This window comes from Melanerpes formicivorus, unplaced genomic scaffold (genome assembly GCF_026170545.1).
Source record: "Melanerpes formicivorus ecotype bairdi unplaced genomic scaffold, bMelFor1.0.p_v2 SCAF_21, whole genome shotgun sequence".
NCBI lineage: Eukaryota > Metazoa > Chordata > Aves > Piciformes > Picidae > Melanerpes > Melanerpes formicivorus.
The window spans coordinates 3,820,301-3,840,219 of NW_027142373.1; the positions used below are offsets into that span (position 1 = coordinate 3,820,301).

At 40.2% G+C, this 19,919-nt stretch overlaps 1 protein-coding gene across 1 annotated transcript in view; it reads right to left on the reverse strand.

The window, feature by feature from the left end:
• The window catches only part of PITPNC1 (phosphatidylinositol transfer protein cytoplasmic 1), an 80,583-nt gene that overhangs the window by 33,070 nt on the left and 27,594 nt on the right, over positions 1-19,919 (reverse strand). The window contains exons 2-4 of the mRNA XM_068151122.1: positions 10,363-10,511; positions 6,519-6,607; positions 6,024-6,031 (exon numbers count right to left, since the gene is read on the reverse strand). Coding sequence (XP_068007223.1) covers positions 6,024-6,031; positions 6,519-6,607; positions 10,363-10,511 — 246 coding nt within the window. The remainder of the gene's footprint in view (positions 1-6,023; positions 6,032-6,518; positions 6,608-10,362; positions 10,512-19,919) is intronic.

A 19,919-nucleotide genomic window follows, 5' to 3' on the forward strand; every position in this document is an offset into this window, starting at 1 on the left:
TCTAAATCTGAACATAAAAGCTTGTAGAGGCAGACACTTCATGTACATGTGCTCTCTGATCTCCCACCACTTTGTTTTTCATATGGTCACATATACATTAATGTGGCAACAGAGATGGAACTGGATCCTTTACAGAGCATTGTCCATGAAGCCTAGAGATAAAGAACACAGGAACTGCTAGAGTGAGGTGGACCGGCCAGGCTAAATTAGATCTTTTTAGTAAGGTGAATTCTAGATACAACATCCTCTGAATTCACAATTTTTGGCCACTGTTTTGGTAGCCAGTGGGTAAAAGCAGCATTTCCTCATTGAAGACCAAAAACCTGGAGAAGGCAAATGGAATCCTTAACACACAAAGGGGAAGCGGGTACTGTGGGGTTAAAGTAGGTCCCCAGACTTAGTGTGGCAGGAGCGAACGGCCAGCGCAGCAAGGGGAACATTTATAGACAAGGAGAAATGGCAGGTGGGATGCAAGGATGTAATATGGGAGATTGCCAATGCCTCTGGACAATGGTGAGGATGAACAGAGAGACCTGGATGATTGAGGAAAATCAAAATCCCAGGCAGACGGAGAAACAAGATGCCATCTCTGTGCCTGATGTGCAAGGGGATTTTGAGGGTAATATAATGAAGTCTCTACAGCAGCATATTCCAAATCTGAGTACTTTCTTCAGCTGTTTGGAGAAAGGATAAAGACAGTTTCTTTAACTGAATAGTCAAAGGACTTTGGAGAATGGCTACCCTGATACTGAGTGCCTTTGGACTACTCTGGGCAGCACTGTGTCTGTGTGGTACAGGCTACTGATGACACAAGCTACCATCAGTCAGGGTGACAAACCAGAAGAGAATAGATGGAAGGGGCTGGGGAGGGTGATGGCACAATTTGGAAGATGTGACTCAATGAAAGGGAGGAGAATTTGGAAAGGGAGATACGCACAGGAAGGTATCAAAGAGCAGAAGTGCTGCTGAACAGAAAGAGTAAGAACAAGGCACCCAAAAAAAAGGGCTTGAAAATAAGCAGGGGAGTTAAACTCTCATGAACAAGCTCAGCAAGAAACCCACAATTTGCATTACATGCAGCAACTGGAAGATGAAACAGTCAACTAACAAGTTGCCTCCAACCACTGTGAAACCCAGCCTTCCTTTAGGGTCTCCTTCTGTGGCACTTGGGAACAGCAATTTGTTTATTTCTTGAGGAAGAAGGGAAGAGAGAAGCAGCTTGCACAAGTGGAAATGACAGTCCCATGAATCAGAGAGGGGTCTGGATTGATTTGTAACAAACCAGTGGTGGAAAAAGGGAATTCTCCCCAGCACTTCAACTCACTCTGTTTTGAAGGGGTAAAGCTTTGAAATGAGAATACAGGTTTGCAGCTTTCTAAAAACACATTCTTTCTTTCTCAGAAATACTAGAGAGGCCCTTCCTTGTGCCACAATCTCTAAAGGAACCAAATACAAGTTTTACTGCAGTAATGTCACCAGTCAACCCATCTACTAATGCAGGAATTTAGGTAGTAACTTTCTATTAGGCTCTAATCCTCCAGTACAGATTCTGTTGCCTTTTTTGATGCGGAGTCTTCACATATTCAAGCTGCAGAAAACTTGGTGCACTGAAGACTGGATGGGGTACATCCAAATCTCAAACTCTGGTAAGCAGATAGAGAACACAGGAAAAAACCTCTACAGATTCTTTGCAATGTTTATCTGAAATAATCTCTTTTTTGTTGTTGTTTTTGTTCCCTTCTCAGCTCATCCCATTATAAAAATAGCAATTACAAAACCATCCCTGCCAGATACTTACTTCATGAATAAACTGGTAGCTGACTGAAACACGAAACATGCCTGTTCTCAAAAGTAACCAGAAACTAGCAGGTCAGCAGTGGAACATTTAGCAACTATCACTCTGGGGCCTTGGCACGTACCAGATGAAACAATTGTATTTGCCTCAGTCATTTGCTGTAGAAGAACTAATGTCACTGTGATACATCATCAAAGAATCGTTGCCTCCTGCTTTCTGTTCCATAGCTGCTTTCCATAAATAGTCTGAATTTATATCCTGTTCCTAACTTAATCTGAGACGTTGGCAGGTTGAAAGAGTGCTCTTCCCCCTTGCAAAGAGCAAAACATGCTCTTTTGAGTGTTTATTTTGCTTTATATACTTATAATTGTGAAACTAACAACAGGTCATAAATTATGCATAAAAAATCCCTATCCAGCTGTTTTCACATTTCTGTACTGCTAACAGCACTGGAGTTGTTTAGATCAGACAGCAAAACTACTTGAAATTATCCCTGGTAAACACTTGAACTGCATCTTCAAACTCAAAAGCGTTTGCTTAAATTCTGTTTGTGCTTTTCCTAACCCCTTTGTACTCCAACTTGATAGCTAAACTTTGTTAGGCTCATTTTCAGGGTGCTCTGATCATGTGAATTTTTGTTTTGTGCTGTGGCTTTTAGTCTCCATACACTCCTGATCTGATCATTTGTTTGCTTGAGACTCCTCTCTTTTTGTCTAGAACGGTCACTACAGCAGCTCTCTGCTGCTTATTGTCTAACAATATTTAGTTCTATGCAATCCTTTTTTGTTTGCTTTCTAGCTAATTATTTCTAATCTAGCTGGACAACATCAGAAAGAAAAATAAGAAAGTCTCCTCAGAGTTCAGTCATTCCTGTCCACATATCCAGGAATAGTATAAATATTTTACGCTGAAGATTCATATTTTAAATGCTGTGATAAGCTGGCACATTAGGGCTTGCCGAGAGCTGTAAGGCATCTTTCCTCCATCCTTTAAATTAAAAAGGCTCTAGCTTGGGACTGACAAAGGAACTCTTTCTGAAAGCCAACAGCTAGCAAGGCTTGTTCCCCAACAGCATGTGTGGCTTGACGGGAAGCACTCAGCAGAGCAGGATCCCTAGGACTGACTCCTATAGGGCTCCCTTTCAGCCGTATCCCGACTACAGTAATTCCACGCTTACAAAACCCCAAATTTTTAACATCAATCTACCCACAATATTAAAGGACCTTGTCAATAAAACCAGAATATTTATTTTAGCAAGATACCTTGTCAGCTTTCTAACAACAGGATCCAGACTAAAGCAACTCCTGTTGTAAATTTAGGAGACTTCCTCACATACAGGTCTTCGGTAATGCCCCAGCCACTAAAAGAAGGGTTTGAACTTCATGGGAGTATCTCACTCTCTAAATAGTATCCCTGAAGCTGGATGACTTCCTTTGGCTTTAGCTTTGAAAGCATTTTTTCTACTTCCTCCTCTCTTTCAATGTCAGCAGGAAGCCTGCAAGGAGCTTTGATACAGCACTCATTGGGACATTACCCCTGTCTCATCTTCCTGAGAGGAAGTCTTTTGTGCTGCAGTGTTGATGAGGCCCTCCCCTGCAAACAGCACAATCTATGCTGTAAAATGCTCTCCTGACTTTTTGCATATTACATACCACAGAAGCATCGCTTGTGCAACAGTTCTGGTAAAGTCAGTACGGAGTGTCAGTGGCTTTACATGGGATTAATATGGATGTGGTAGCAGACTTTCTGTTTGCTGTCAAGGGTAGGGGCTTGCTGTGTAACAAACATCATCCCCTAAAGCAGAAGCCATCATAACTGGCCCAGAATATCCAGGATAACATCATGACACTCTGATTTCCATTCCTGTTTTCATGTATTCAGTCACTCCTGGTTTTTCATACTGCCATCACAAGAACAATAACCTGGACATGTTTTTTAATGCCTGCCCAGCTTTTTCTCTTAGAAGATGCCCTAATTTCAGGTCCTTGAGAAGGTCAGATTCATGAAATCTATTAACTTTTCACAGGAAAACCAGACTGATAAAACTACTCTTCACTGCCTCTGAATGCCAGTTTATGTGCCTGAATGCACTTCCTCAACAGCCTTCACATTTTACAACTGAAAAACCTAAGACTAGCAGCAGGATTCAGTCTCTTGTTCACATCTTCCTCCAAATTACTAACACACACTGAAATAACACCACTGAGCCTTTAAGGTCCTTGCTCTTTATCTACAGTGGAACTTAGGAGGCTAAGACAGGTATGAACATACTACATAGCAGTAGGGACTTGATAAGATTATGCTTCATTTATCCCATTATTGGTCTCCCTTTAGAACCAGTTTTCTTTGACATGAGGCTCAACTTAATTCTTAGGATGTCCAGCAGACCCTTTGGAGGGAATTTACTGTCTTTAAGAGTTTCCAAGCTATCTTACATATTTTGGCCAATGTCTGTGGGTTTGTTCTTTCTTTCAGAATTCTTTAATGAATATAGAAGTTAAAAATTTAGAGAAATATTCCAGACATGGACAGGAGTTATTCCCAGTGATACATTTAACATTTTTGTTCTAGATTGAACAGTCTGAGGCAAAGACACTGTCGCTCTTTCCCTAATTCATCATCTATCAGCTCCATCAAAGCCTGGTTTACATTTTTGTCTGAAGTACAGTTTCCTTAAGCTCATCCCAATATTTCTTGTTCTGTTTCCTTGCAGTACGGTGAGTAATTAGTCCCCAGCTCCCAGAGGCAGTTAGATTGTCATTTAGTGACTGGTTTGTCTACCTTCTACATTTGTAGACTGATTTGATTTTTCCTTACAAGTCTCTTTAAGCCTGCAATCACTTCTACTGATGCTCTTGAACACCTCTGTAGCTGTGCACCTTCTACAGACCTTCCTGTGTTCCAGGTGTTGTCTCATCAGATTAGATAAAGATCACCTCCTGATTCAAATTCTGTCAATACAGCCTTGCTCTTTGGTTTTGCTAATGCACTGCATTTCAAAATCAGACATACATTTCTGTCTGCTCCCACCCCTTTAATCATCCCTACTTGTCTCTTTTGGTGACAGGGAGAAAAAAAAAATCACATTAAGAAATTCCCATTGACTTTCAGTTTAAGAAATAAACAGAGTGCACGTAACAGACAGCAATCTAGCAGCACACATCATCTTCCCAGCCTCAGACTAAACCCGCCACCAAAGGGTAAACCCTTAATATAAACTGTGATAGGCACTACTGAAGATATCTTCTGACAACAGCAGCTGAGAATGTCTCCTCATTATTACTGTCCATTATGGGACAGTCAAAGGCATTTTAAACAAGAAAAAAGCAGAGTATAAGTATCTACAATACACACTGAAAAGCACAGTCTGGTTTTTTTGGATTTTCAAACCTGGTGATCCCAGTTCCAACACTAAAACCCCAGCCTTCAGATCTGAGCCTTTAAATCCCTTTAGTTTTTCTCTTTCACAATTACCACACAAAAATCTTGTACCTCTATGTACGCTTTCCTGGGTTTAAAACAACCTGCACAAACATTCTGAGCACTGCAGAGTCCAGAGAAACAAGTGGGTTATGTTTTATCTGCAGTCAGAAGTTCAAACTAAATCAAGGCAGATGTTTCTGATAGGTTCCTTCAACTGGAACTTCCTTGTCATCTCCTCCTCATATTCCAAGGGCTGCTGAAAACTTACTGTACATTATTGAGGCCAGCACATTTAAAACCATTTTTCTCATGATTTATGTGCTATATTTTGCCTTAGCTCTGCTAGAGGGAATAGTTGATTTTTATGGGCACTATGCCCAGATTATGTTTAATTTTGTCTACAGATTGTGCAGCTTCCCAGATACTATACCAGAGATGAGCATTTTATAAGTTAATAAAACAATAAATAAAATAAAGTCTGTTCTCGTGTCTCCATGTAATAACTGGAACCTTAAAAGCCTTGCCCTGTTTTATAGAGGCTTCTCTTTGCTACAGTCAGTGACTAAAAACATATCAAATTATTCTGAAGTGATTAAAAAAAAAAAAATCAGGTGAATAATTCACAGAGTCTCCACAGAAACACTTCACATTCAACCCTCAGTTTCTTAAACAAATAACTGAAATAAAGCCACACTACTGAGTGCATTGTGTGTTAGTTATACGAAGAAGGAATCAGTTTGGATTCCAGTCCTATATTTTGCATGATTATTCTAATTTTAGAATAAGAAGAGGAAGAAAAACTTACTGTGTATTCTGATTTCCAATTGTCCATTTGTAAAAAAAACAATGATGAGGGGAGGAAAAAAAAAAAAAAAAGGGAACAAAAAAAAAAGAAATGTGAAACAAAACAGTGATGCAAGATCCTTACAGCAAACATACATTAACAACCCCCCAAATGTGTCACATACTCTGCTGAGCTATACCTGACTGAAATCTAGGGGACAATCGAGGGTGCAGCTCAGCGCATAGCCTAAGCACCTGATGTTTTGTGTGCAAGGAAGAAATTGCACAGGGACAACACTCCAGTTTTTACCTATCCATAGGTCAGAACCTCTTATTTCCTGATATCAGTCAATATAAGATGGAAAAATGCATGCAATTCAACAGGAATTGTTAAAGAACCTTGCTGTCTGTGGCTCACTATGTAAATGGAGCTTCTGAAGATAAGTTAAACTATCCCAAAAGTTTAGCTAAACTATTCCAAAAATAAGTAATAATCTCTGTTCTATTCATTCCTTACCTGTGATTGTATAAGGATAGTAATTCCAAGCCTTCTCTGTAACATAAAATATTTTGGGAACAACTGCTCTAGCCCAGCTAGGCAGCTTGCTGAAAACAGGAAGGAAACACAACATTAGAATACGTTAAGACTTATCAGCACTGCAGAAAAGAAGATGCTTCCAAACATGCTCAGCATTTCACAGGTGTTTCATGGGGCACAGCCACACCTAGACTTCACCACAGTATTTTTACCTCTTGACTGTGCATTCTGTCTCAGCTTTCTCCACAAGCATCTATGAACCCAAGTCAGTTTGTTGCCCTCTCAGAGTGAGCAATATGGTGGCAGTGCAATAAACTCTGATTAGATTGACATTGAGGTCACAGATTTCCAACCTTTGGTCAGAGATGAACTCAGCAGGTAGGTAACTGTCACAGGATCCTCACCCACAGGGAGGCACTCTCAAACAAGGCGTCATGAGAAAATTTGTCATTTTGGTTCACTTTGATCCAAATTCCATTATTTCTTCTTAAAGACTGTTTGCTCCTCCTCCATATCTCTGCCAGCACACAAACCCTTGTGTTCAACTTACCTGGCACGCGGCCCTTCCCACACCAACACCAGCTCCTGAGTAGGAAGCTTTTATATTCAAATGAACAATCACTCAAACCACCCCTGTGAGGTTGGGAGGTAGCATTAGAGCCATTTTGCTGATGGGAAAAGTAAATCACAAAAATGAAGAGAACTAATGGAACTGATGTCAGAGCTCAACCTGTCACGAGAGCTTACCAAAGTGGTGGTGCAGCAGCAGTAGAATAAGAAATTAAGGACATGGGAAGATCATTAAAGGGTAATTAAATGCTACTATGGAAGAGTGGGAGTATTTTCTTTATCGTGAATCTTAGGGCTCTCATTTCCAGCAGTCTGGTCACACAGAGTACTAAAGAAGTGATGAACATTTTTAAAAGGCAAGTTCATGACAATTTATCTTTCAACCCTTTCTTAATGGCATCAATTATAAGCACTGGAGCTGCCAGGAACAAAGATGCAGTGCGAGTCACTCAAAGGGAGGCTGACCTTTGGTGACCACAAAGATCACTGTGCTTCAGGGACAGCTGAAATTGCAGATCACTCAGCTGATGACTGAATCTCAAGTGAACTCCAGCAGGTGCTTTGAAAAATCTCAGTTTTCCAAGTGGAAGTGTTTGAAACAGTTCTGTTTAGGTAACTGAGTGCAGAAAGTAAATCAAGCTTCCATATTAGCAAATTTCTGACGAAAATGCAGAGTTTGGCCCACAAAGGCTTAGTTGAACCATAGCTACACATAAATACTGTACTTTTCCAGAGGCAAAATGCAGAATTTAGTACATTATCTAAAGACTCAAATCAAATGCATTGACTTCTGCTCTTTGATGACATTGCTCAAAAGCAGATTCTTCTCTTGCATACAGTCTTTTAAGTAGCATTTTACATACTGCATAACAGAGTTTGCTCTGTCACATCTTTGTCAGCCTTCGGCAGGGTGTTTTTATGATGCTCTCTCTTTGCTCCCTTCCTTACCCCTGCAAAACTTGACTCTGATGCCTAAATGGTAAATACAGATGTAGACTTTCAGCTTCTGAAAGCAATGCTCCAACAGTAAATAACTGTAAACATAACAGGGGCTCATGCTGACACTACACAATTTTACTGGCAATGTTTTTGTCGCTCATTTTCCGCTTTTTGGGGTTAGTGTTGTTTTTAGTGTATTTGTCTGTTTACCTATCTTTGTCAGTACAGCACATTTCTAAAACAAGCAATTTCATGAGTAAAACACACATTATACCCAGAGCTGCCAGCAAGTCACAGACGCACATGAATTGTTCCAAGGGTCCACTCAGAGAAAGAAAAACCAATAATTCTGTTTTGTTGATCTGTGGATCAATTAACCTTTTTTTACCCTTTTCCTTTTTTAAAAAAAATTTATTTCTTCCTTCCCCAACTGAATTTGAGTCCTTCAGCACACAGGGAGGAAGGGTTTCTTCAAGCAGTGCAGCTGAAACCATTGGTAAACAAAGATGATCCTCTGCAAGAATGAAAGTATTACCAGGCGAGAAAAGATAACTGCAAACAATGCACAAATCTTTCCAAGAAACCATCACTGATATGCTCAGATTTCTTCAGGAGAGATCAGTCCAGAGCAAAGTAATGGGAAGCAAAGCTAGCAAGTTAGAGTGATGGATCCTGGAAGAAGAGATGAGGGAGAGAACTGTAATAGTGTAAGAAGTCCTGTTCCTCAAGGTGGTCAGGCAGAGGAGCTTTCAGAACATCTCATATGGCAGCATGTCTCCTTGAGTGAAATCTTTCACAGAGATCCTGGCCTGCCAGCAAAATCCAGAGCTGCCTGATCAGCTACCTGCTGATCCTTTCCACAAACCTTCAATAGTACAGCAGTATTTGGTGGTATTGTGACACCCAGCCCAGATGCAAACAGCAAATTTGGTGATGATTATCAGAGTATTCACAATTAGCATTAAACCACTGGCCTTGTACACCCACCATGGCTTTAGGTAAGCTTCCCAAGTTGTTGTAGGCACACAGATCTTCTTAAGTCAATGTTTGTACCTGCCTTTGGATCAGAGGTGCTTTGTTCCATAACCTGCCCTACTGGAAACTACATGCTTCCTAAATAAATCCTCCCAGGACACAGTCCTTGGGGTTATTCTGAATTAGCCTGAAGTGGTGGTTCTGGTTTTATTCTTATAGCCATTTCTCTTTTTAAGATAACGAGAAGAAATATCCAGAAGCATTCAAACCCCCACAACTTCTGGGAGCTCTATAACAGGAACACATTTATTCTTTTTTTTTTTTTTGTCCTGATTTTTCTAGCCTGGGAGAGAGCAGAGTTACAATCACAACCACATTAAATTCTGGCAAGATATATATTATTGGACTCTGGTGTGTGTGTATGTGCATGCAACATTACTGGTGATTCAATTTAGCCCAGGCTAAGGTTGGATGTGTCAGGTTTGCAGTGGAGGAGTAACTTGCAGGGCAGAAGCAATAGCTGTAGTGTTTCCATGCCCAAATGCTGCAGAGTGTAAGTTTAATAAAAAGAAACAGGCCCAGGGGAAAGGCAGAACTTGAGAAAAGCAGTGCTATTCAATTAGATCAGCAGGAGGAAAAATGGGAACAGATTGAGCAATATATTTTGCAGGACACAAAAGTATATTTATAAAAACAATCTCTGCCTGTGAGTGTGGAGGCATCTGTCCTCAGCAGTGTAATGTCACCACAGGAGGAGACATATCTTTCACTTCAAGAAATGATGGAACTTTGGAAAAATGAAAGCAGGGGTTTTTCCCCTCATGTCTTTAGAACTATTATTTTGGTCCAGAAGGTCATAACTGTACAAGCCTAATGGTCATTTGTAATGCTAATTAACTTTGCTGAGGTCAATCTCTTCTCACCAGTACCAGGACACTGGCTTTGTGACAATATTATGAGGCAAAAAAACTCTTAAACCATCTTAGTGGATTGGGTTTTTTTGGGAGGTGGGGTGCTTGTTGGGTTTGGCTTTAAGTTTTTTGACTTCACTTTCCTCTTAATCTTGGCAAACCAAATGACAGTTAAGTGTAAAAGAAAACAGTTCTGACTTTCAGTAGGTCCTGAGCTTCATGATATAATTCCTTCTCTTGGAAATTATACTCTAGAAGAAATTACAACTAATCCCTGTTTCAAGCCATGGGTCTGTCCCACCTGCCTTCTTCCCATGGCATCTATTAATGGGAATGTGTTCTGCTTGACAGAGGAAGGCCTGGAAGGGGTATTCCTTGCAAATTTTTATTGCAGCCCTTGCTAGGAGAAAGCGTTTTCTTGCACTTGCCTGTTGAGATAGACTCGTTTTTCTGTTAGCTGACCATTGCCATGGTTTGGATCCTCATAGGGTTCATTCTGCACCACTTCCACACCTTCACCTCGGTCACTCTGCTCATGGCTGTGCTTGCTTATCATGTACAGCTGTCCAATTCTGTACTGCAAAGCAAAAGCAAGAACAATGTATTAGCTTTACGCAATACAGGTGTACTCCAAAGCCAGTGGCACACAATGGCACAGCCTGTGTGCAAATAAAAGGCAGTTCAAGAGTGGAAAACAGCATTTTGCAGCTTCATTTAGACCCATGAGTCAGGGTCCCCTCATTATCTTAGTGAGTCCAGGGCATTACTTGTGGGAAAAATAACAAACCCCAAGTGTATGCAGATGGAAAGAATCAGGTCAGTCCTTTATTTTCAGTCTCTATTTGTAAGTATATGTAAAGAATAAACAATTAATTTATTGCTTGCTTCCACATGCTGACATGCAAGAGCATTTTAACCAGCAGGTGAACTCTAAAAGGGACACAGGATTCTCCAATCATGCCAACATGATGCCAAATAACGAAGCCCTGCAAAAAACACTCAGGATAACTATTGTTGATCCACAGAAATGGGAGTGACAGCTCTTAAGAGAAACCTTCATGTAGATACTAAGGCTTTCAACAAATAATTCTGAGACAAGTAATTTGGCAATATTATTAAAATTAATTTAAGCACTTAAATAACCCTTTTTTTCTGTAGGCTTCTGAGTTACTCAGGAAGCCAGAACCCAGGAGGGTTGAGCCAACGTTGCTATCACGGAAAAATAAATTGTTGTACCGGCAATTGATTTTCTTCTCAGGATGTCTGCATCTACACCAGGGCTTCTGCCTCCAGAGAAGCAGAACAGCAAGTACATCCTTGAATCTTCATTAGCACAGATTTTAGAGTGAAACTGCACCTCCCCATACATCTTTGGGTCAGAGATTTTTCTCCTCACTTGAGGCCTTTCCACATTCTTGATGTAGCATATGACCTTGGACCTATCCTGTTTTCTCCATTCAGATCCCTCTCTCCCCACCTATAATTCATTTAGGCATGTATGTGCTAATCACCTCCATCACATCAATCACTTCAGACACAAAGAACAACCTATTAATTTAGAGAAAGGCTGAGCTACCACTCAATCTGCCAAATATTGGCTCAGCACAAGCAAACAAAAGGATAACAACTGTCTGACCTCTGACAACTCTGAGATTCTGGTGGTTATTACACATTATAAATAGCAATCCTAACAAGTATTTTGAAAAGCCCAAAAAGACAAAAGAGAGATAGCTGGGGAAAAAGCACTCCAGACCATCAAAGACCTTCTTAATCATTGCCAACATCTTACTAAACAAAATTATAAGGAATAGGAGCGTGGAGGGCTCCCAACAGAAGTTCATTAAATTCCACCTAAGCCCATCTCATTCCCCTGCAGCAGGCAGGAAGTCCACATCAAAGGAAGAACATTCTCTTAGTGGAAGGGCTGAACCTCCTCCTTCCTTGCCAGTGAAGCAAATGATTTGCATCCCAAAAGTGCCTTTCAGCTGGCAGTTCCAAAGTACTAAAAATGCCTCAAGTTTATAAGAAGGTTCTTGAGAGGCAAAAGAGTGCTCTAGGGGAAGGATGATGAACCTTGGATCTATTGTCCTCTCCTCTAACCTAATTAGGTAATTTCAGTGGCTTTGTTCCCATTGCTTTCCTTCAAACATCTCACAATGAGAACATAATCCACTTTGAAAACTTGTGGAACTAGTGAAAAAGAGGACTAGGCAGAAAGGGAAAAAAAATATATAGTTGTCATAAAACTAGCAGCTGTCATACGGGCTGGGACCCTTGCAACACTGGAAGAAACTAGTAAACCTCTACCTATGTGCTGGCAAATTAGAACTGTCTGGAAATAACAGTGTTGAGCACAGAACATTTTTTCCTCTCCCTTCTATTCATAATTAGAGCCCATACAACTCTGAAGAATCTACTCGCTCACTACCTAAAAATGTTCCTAAGGTGATAAGCAGAGTAATCACTGAAATGATAAGCAGAATAATGCTATTTAAACAATTTGCTGCTGCCTGGATATTCAGCTTTCTCACCCCTGGTACCTCTTTCACACCAAATATGCCTATTTAAGAGATAAACCCTGAAATTATTTTTCTTGCTAATCCATTTATCTACCTTAGTTTCTACTGAATCATTCTCTTCTCTGCCTCATCATATTTGAGCATATCTCCAAGGCTCTGAGGAGCTGCAACATACCTCACAGATACTTTTTAACTAACTCCATGAAAATCTGTCTTCTCTTTTTCACTACCAATAAATGAATCATTGGTACACAAGGTTTGTGGACAAAGGCAGTATATGGTATTTCATCAAGAAGTACAGCTGGAAAAAAGAGAACTTTCAGGCACATGAAACTGTTCTCTGGGTCAGAAATCAAAGCACCATACTTCAAAGCTGAATGCAAGCTGAGAAAAAAATGCTTTGCCTTTAATTAGATATGTATCAATTAGACCACCTGAGAATGAAGATGCTACTGCCCCTGGAGTGATAAGGATGTTAGAAAAGAGCAAAGGTGATAAGGTGTTTATCTTCTAATGGAAGGAAAGAGATCAGGAATTTACACACTGTGGAACTTGAAAAGGTTAGGTGAGGAAAAGGGAGAGAAATTACAGCTTGCCACAAACCAAATATTTATATTGAGATCTCTGCTGATAATTCTGTTATTCCATAAAGTTATAACTTTTAATTGCCATGGACATCTCTGGCAAGTGCTTCCTAATTGCACATATCACTGCATGCTTTGATTTCCTGCTTCCCTGTAGTCCTTTGCTGTTTTTCTCTCAGTTGTAAGGGATAGCTCAGTATCTGCTGGAAATACTGGCTCAGAAGGATCAAAATGAATGTGTGTTGAAACAGACGAAGAACAATGGGCTTGCGCTAAAGCATTCATCTGCTCCAGCACCATGATTCAGAGATATCCATCTATAAAACCACATGTTTTGCTAACAGAGATGTTGTTCTTTCATGGGCCCCTCCTGCACAAAATGCTAACAAAGTATCAAATCACAAGGCCTGTGACTCAAGGTGAGCACAGGGTTAAGGGTGGCTAAGCTGCACTCCTCAGATGATGAGCAATGTTGTCAAGTAGAAACTGTTTTACACATGTTGCACAGTCAGTGCTACAGGAAAGATTCTGCTTCTCTGAGGAGATGTAAATTCACACTCCAGTTACACCCAAGACCTCATAGAAGGTATCCAAGGCAGCTCAGCGTGGTGCTTCTCACTTGGGGAAACACTGAAGAAAACACCACCACAACTGGTGCTGGACAGCTCTTCTGTGGGAGCCCACTGCTACTCACCTCTCCCCAGGCCATGACTTCCATACCTCCAGACCTCACACCAGTCAAGTGGAAACAGCCACCTTTAATGCTACTGGCACGACTGTGCAGTCCTGTGAGAAAGCAGCTGTGTGTTGCCAAACACAGGTACTTTTACACATACTTTAAAGAGCTAACTTAGCTCCTTTGTGTGTATTGATTGTTTTTTTACCTGGCTTATAAAAATTTGATGTCATTCTAGAGCAGGACAAAAAGAAGAATTATAGTACTTTACACTACATGAGAGCACACACAACTATTATTTTAGGTAAAATAAGGGTATATTTAAATTTACATGAGTAAAATCCAAAGCAATGAGGCAGCTGAAATGTAAATGTCTGGGTGGAGGGGAAGCCACAACTTTTTCTAAGTTCCTGTTGGTATTGTGGAGAAATATCCCTTCAGAAAGATTTTACAGCAGTAGCCAACACTCATTGCTTTTGCCAGGGTAAACTGATGTGCCACTGTTATTTGTGTTACTCCATCACAAGCTGAATTTCCATGTTCTTAGCTGTAAGATCACTTTCCAAGACCACTTCAAGGAAGTCAGTAAAATTTCACAGAGTGGGACCTGATCAGAATTTGCCTCCAAAGAAAAGCTCTTTGTCTGAAAACTCTTCAGTTTAATAGGGGGAAAATTCTTCAGTATCAAAGAAAGAAATTCAACAAATAAATGCTCTGAATGTGGAGTTAGAGCTTTCTAAAGATACTGCCTTGTAGCTTTTGCAGTAGAGTTGATGTTTCTCAACTCATAATGAGAAGGGCATTGTCTCAGTGGTGATTTCTCTTTTCCTTCAACAGGCAGATGGTGTTTGCCTATTGGGAGTTTAGTCACATAAGAAACAAGGTTTATGTTATCAACAACATCATGATGGGCAATCTGATTTGACTTAAAATTATAAGCGAGACTAGAATCACCTTTTTTGTGTTCTTGAAACGGGGGGGGGGAGGCTGGAGGAGTCCACCCTACACATCTTTCATCAGTAGAACTCCCATTGTCTTCAGCAGAAGCTGCACAAGAAATCCTTGTACAAACATGCCTGATTTTTTTCCTTCAGACTGACTATTGTTCAGTTTTTGATCTAATACTGCTTTTAGAGTACAACCTTTCAAACTTCACATGGAATGTAAAAAGCAGTGTTCTCTCAAAGGAGAAATTATGCTCAAGGTATCCATAATCTGAAATGTTCATGCCAACCCTTGAAGTTCTTATCTGAATGCTCACAGAAAATGTAACAGATTTATCACTGCCTGCACGTTCCATGGCAATTCTCGCAGTCAAAAGAATCGTTGTTAACCCTTTCATATGCACTGATGTTTTTGTAACTCGGCTAAACCATCAGGGATGGTGCTGCCACTTCAGTTCATGCAATTTATTGTTCTAAGTCAGCAGTGAGATCCCTCCCTGCAGTTAGAGGCTGGACTCCAGGAGATGCTGAATGTCTTTTATACCTATTAGAGATGATGATTGTTCAGTGTGCTGCATTTTGACAATGGAAAGCATTTCTCACACAGTGATTCATACTAAAACATGCCAGTGGCTTCTAATCCTGTCGTCAGAAAGGCAAAACAGAAAACAAGCAACAACCAAACTGAAACAGGTCTGTACTTATGCACAAATGTGCTGCTTTGCCTGGGCAGCTATAAAGGGCAAAATCCTGCCTCCATGGATGGCAAAAATGTTTTGTCATTGACCTCAGTTTAGCAAAGATTTCCCTCTAGCAAGAAAATACAATGAATCAACATCAGCAGTGCTAGCTGTCTAGCTACGCTGAATCCAAGGACATTGATTACAGAAAAACAGCAGCTCTTTGATTAAGGAATTCTGATTTACAGAATGCTGTCTCATTAATAGAAAACCATCTTCAAACTGACTGAGATGTTTCTGGTTTACTTTCAAGTCACAGCCTTTGGAAGACTCTTTCTGTGCTCCTTGGTGAATGTGTTCCAAGCCTTCATTTCAGGTCATTTTTTTAAACTAAAAAAAATGAACAGCAATATTATTCAGCACCTGTATAATAACTTCCATCTTTAGAATTATTCCAAATAAATTCAGATCATTCCTCAAAGTCTCACCATGAAGCAAGCATGGTGACCCACAGTTAAGTTACTTGTCCAAACATGCATGGCCTCCTGACAACAATTTTACAGAAGATGTTTTATGTCTGGAATAAATTGTTTGAAAACGTAGCTGCTTGAGCAAACATCATTGAAGTCTCCTATTGAGTGTTTTGTTTTGATTTGCATTGTTTCCAGGTTTCAGTCAAGCCCTAAAGCCCACACTGCCATAAATATGAGAAGTTTACAATTTGATATTGAAGACAGGCAAAGGAAGCATTATCCTTATTTTATAGTTGATTAATTGAAACAGAAATGAGTGCCTCAGACCTAAAGACAATGTCTGAGAGAGAACAATTTTAGCCTCAATCCAGTGATTTGCAGACACACCTGCTTTTTTCTTTTTTGAGTTCTAACCAGTAATTACTTAAACAGAAGTGGTTTCTCTTATCTCACTCACTGACTATAAATCCTTCATGTTATTATTATTAGACATGATTCCACCTACCTGCTGAAATGGGCGAGGCCTAATGCATCCACATACTCATCTGGACGTTAAGGAAGAGCCCTCACGTGGGCAGTCACACCACTGGCTGATGGAGCATCCAGATTGTGCCTTTTGATCCCCACACTTGTGGAGATGATGACTCAGAGCTATTAAGAATAACTTAAGAAAAATCTTTTCCGTGACACAAGCCCCAGGTACTGACAAGGTGATTTGTTTCCCCTGTTATTAACAGTCCCAGATTGGGTTTATCTAGCATAGAGGAAAGTGTAGTTTCATAGAATCACAGAACGGCTTCGGTTGGAAGGGACCTCACTGGGGGATATTGTCTCCCACTTGGCCTGCTTTTTGAAATAAAAGTTTGGTTTCCATTGGACTTCTTGTCTCTCAGAGTTGCAGCTATGCAAGAAACAGAAGTGCCTGGCTTCCCATTCACCACCACCTCAAAGTTTTACTGCAGGACAGTGCTATGGAAGGAAATAAGGAAACCAGTCAGACTTGGAACCATTGCAGAGCAAAGCCTAAATTTCTGTTGGGATGCTGTCCCTCTGGCAGTATGTCCACTACACTTCAGCACAGCACAAACGAGGGAACTGACCCTGCCTGCCCAGTAATTTGCCTGCCTAGTGGCCCTCAGACTAAATGAAAGCTAAGACAGGAAAACACAGAATGGGCTGTCAGGAAAGCAACAGTACTTTCTGAACTGGCACACAATTAATGGTCTAAAGTAATTCCATTTAAAAAAACAGCCAGATGAACAAAAGCCATATGGAAAATTTGAGCAGAAAGGCTGCACCAACAACCAGAAACATCTGTGTCCTAAAATCTGAATGTAAATGTAAATATGAGGCACTGTTGTGATATGAGGCCCCAGAAAGCCATACGAGCCCTTTAGTGATATAAAGGTCATTTAACTCTAGTAATATATGAAGAATCTGACCAGTTAAAATGTGGAGTTGAGTTTGAACCTTTTCTGTCCATTAATCCCCTTATGCCTCTCTGATTCACAACACACCACACATCTGGGACTTGCATCAGCAGTCTTTAGCATTGCCCAAATTCATGGGAAAGTGCTTTTGCAGCCTCACAAACAAACAGTTGCAGCAGGAAGAGTTGACTTTTGCATGCTGTGAAGTGCAGTTCTTGCTGCTTTCATGTTTGCTTTGCCTTTTCAAGGAAGAAATTACATCCTTAAGATACTTTGTCTCTTTAAATTCCCGTGAATGACAGATCAGCAGCAACATACTGGTTGTTCAGAAAGGCTGTATTCTCCTCTAGGATTTTCAGCTAAAGACAAATGGCTTACTCTACATTTGCAGTATCCTGGCATGTGATGGCTTACAATCTAAACAAGTGATACTGAAATCAAGAGGAGCAGGTCCAGATCTGTGGTTAATAGGAGTACAATGAGGATTCAAACAAATGAAAATGGAGTTGCAAATTTTCTGCTTTCATGCAAATGTTTTGCCCAATATAACTCATGTCCTGTTCAAATGGGAGTCATTTTGTGTTTCTGCACCAGCTGTGCTATTGAAAAGAGCCAGCTGTTTGCCAGCAGTGTACGAGCTCATACAATTTTAAAGAATATTAGCAATATTTTACAGTGAGTCAGCTGGTTCATTTTTTTCCAGCCGTTTACACTGCGTGCTTTTTCACTTCAATACTGCTAATGTGCTGGGTTTGTATTTCTGAAGATACAACTATTTCCTACAGAGGATGCATAAACATTTTCAGGAGGCTGCCTAAAATGTCCTCTGTGCACAAAACTAGAAAGTGCAGCTACAAAAGACTTACTACGTTGCATGCCCACTTACAACCAGTTGGTCAGCAATGGTACTGAAACGCTCTTCACATCTCCTGCTCCCTCTTTACGAGTAGCTGCCTGTGATTAAGCCACAAATCTGCCATGCCTTAATTACAGTTTCTTGCTTTTCAGGCACAATTCACTCTGCCTTACCATGCAAAACTGGTTTGATAACTATCAAATAGTACTGATGTTCTTTTCCAAGATAATTTTGAAAGCCTATTTTATTTGCTGACCACAATCCATTCATGAGATTGTCATTAAATTTGAAGGCTCAAGGAGTTATTTACTAAATCTCCTAAAATTTTAACTTAGAATGTAGTAAAATGATGTAAAACTTCAACGATTTTTGTAGAGGTTACTCAAGGCTTTTCAGTGACCCAAACTGTTCCTGATATTCCAGGAAAATGCTATTTCCATTTCAGACATTGTAGGAAATGTCAGAATGGAAAAGTGTAGGCTTCCTTCCTGATCCCTGCCCTGAGTGAGAGTGCACCAGCCCTACACACAGGGTGCAACGTGAATCTGGTTTGCCCACAGTGAAAAGTCACATTCCCCACGGATTAGTGGAGAAGCTTCCTTTATTAAACCAGGCAGCAAAATCTCTTCTGTGATTTTCCATTAAAATAAACAACATTTAGGGGGAGGAAGGGGGAAGGAGAAGACGCTAAACTTGTGTGCCATGCATATTAAGCACATTTTTATTGGCTAAAGAAAGGAAGTGCTGCGGTCCGCCAGACATGCAATGCATCAAATGGCCTGAGCCACAAAGCTGGGTTTGGACATAAAGGTTAACGTCTCTGAAGTGCTGGATTATTAAACATTTATTTACTTTGATTCAGCTCAGTTTGGGCTAGCAGTGCTCAAAGCTGGACATATTCCCCCTGAGCCTTTCAAATTTCAGTAGGGTGCAGAAGTGGACTTGGGATTTAGGTTTATCTTTATGAAAGGATTGCACAGGGGTGCATCTGTTCACACTTCTTGAAATGTTGTTTCTCTTTTTGCATGGCTAATGGTACTGGCTTAATGTTTAAGTAGAACTTCTTTTCCCTCAGGCTTCTTTTCTTTAATTACCCTTCTTTGGTAATTACTCATTTTTGTGACTTCTCAAAATCTCTCTCATACCAAAAACATCAACTACCAAGCACAGAGAATTTGATGCTTTCAGAAGGAAAAAAAAATAAAAAGCTTTTGTCTATAAACTGTTGAGTTTAGAAGATCCAAAGAGACCACAAAGGCTCTCGTTCTGCAATGACATTTTTTGGTAAGTAAGTTCCTTATGATGCATTTTAGGCAATAGAATTCTGCTTGTAAATGTGAAAGAAAAAGGGAGAATTTTCTTAAGATATGCCATCTAAACTGAAAGAAAACCCACCCAAACCCCGAGCATCAGAGTTTTCTACTTACTATTCACAAGCTGAACAAGGCAAATCCAACCTGTCTTCTCATGTCTTATTCAGAAGGAAGTGAAATTCTGTTTGCTACTTCCAGTGAAACAAAAATGTATTCACGGCTCAGAAGATTTCCTTTGCCTTACTTTTTGATCCTCTAAAATAAAACTGACTTCAATCTGATTTCTAAAACACACTTGTTTTTAGCCAGCATCCTGAAGATAAAAATAATGTTTGATACAATTCTGTGTCTGCAAATTTTTGAGGTCACTCCTATATCTCTGCATCTAACCTAGAGATTAGGGTGATGAAAATATTATGTGTATCTAAAGTCATCTGATGGAAGGAAGTACATGAGAGCAAGGCTTGAATTATAACAGAAGGAAATTAAGACATACTTTCCTCCCTACTC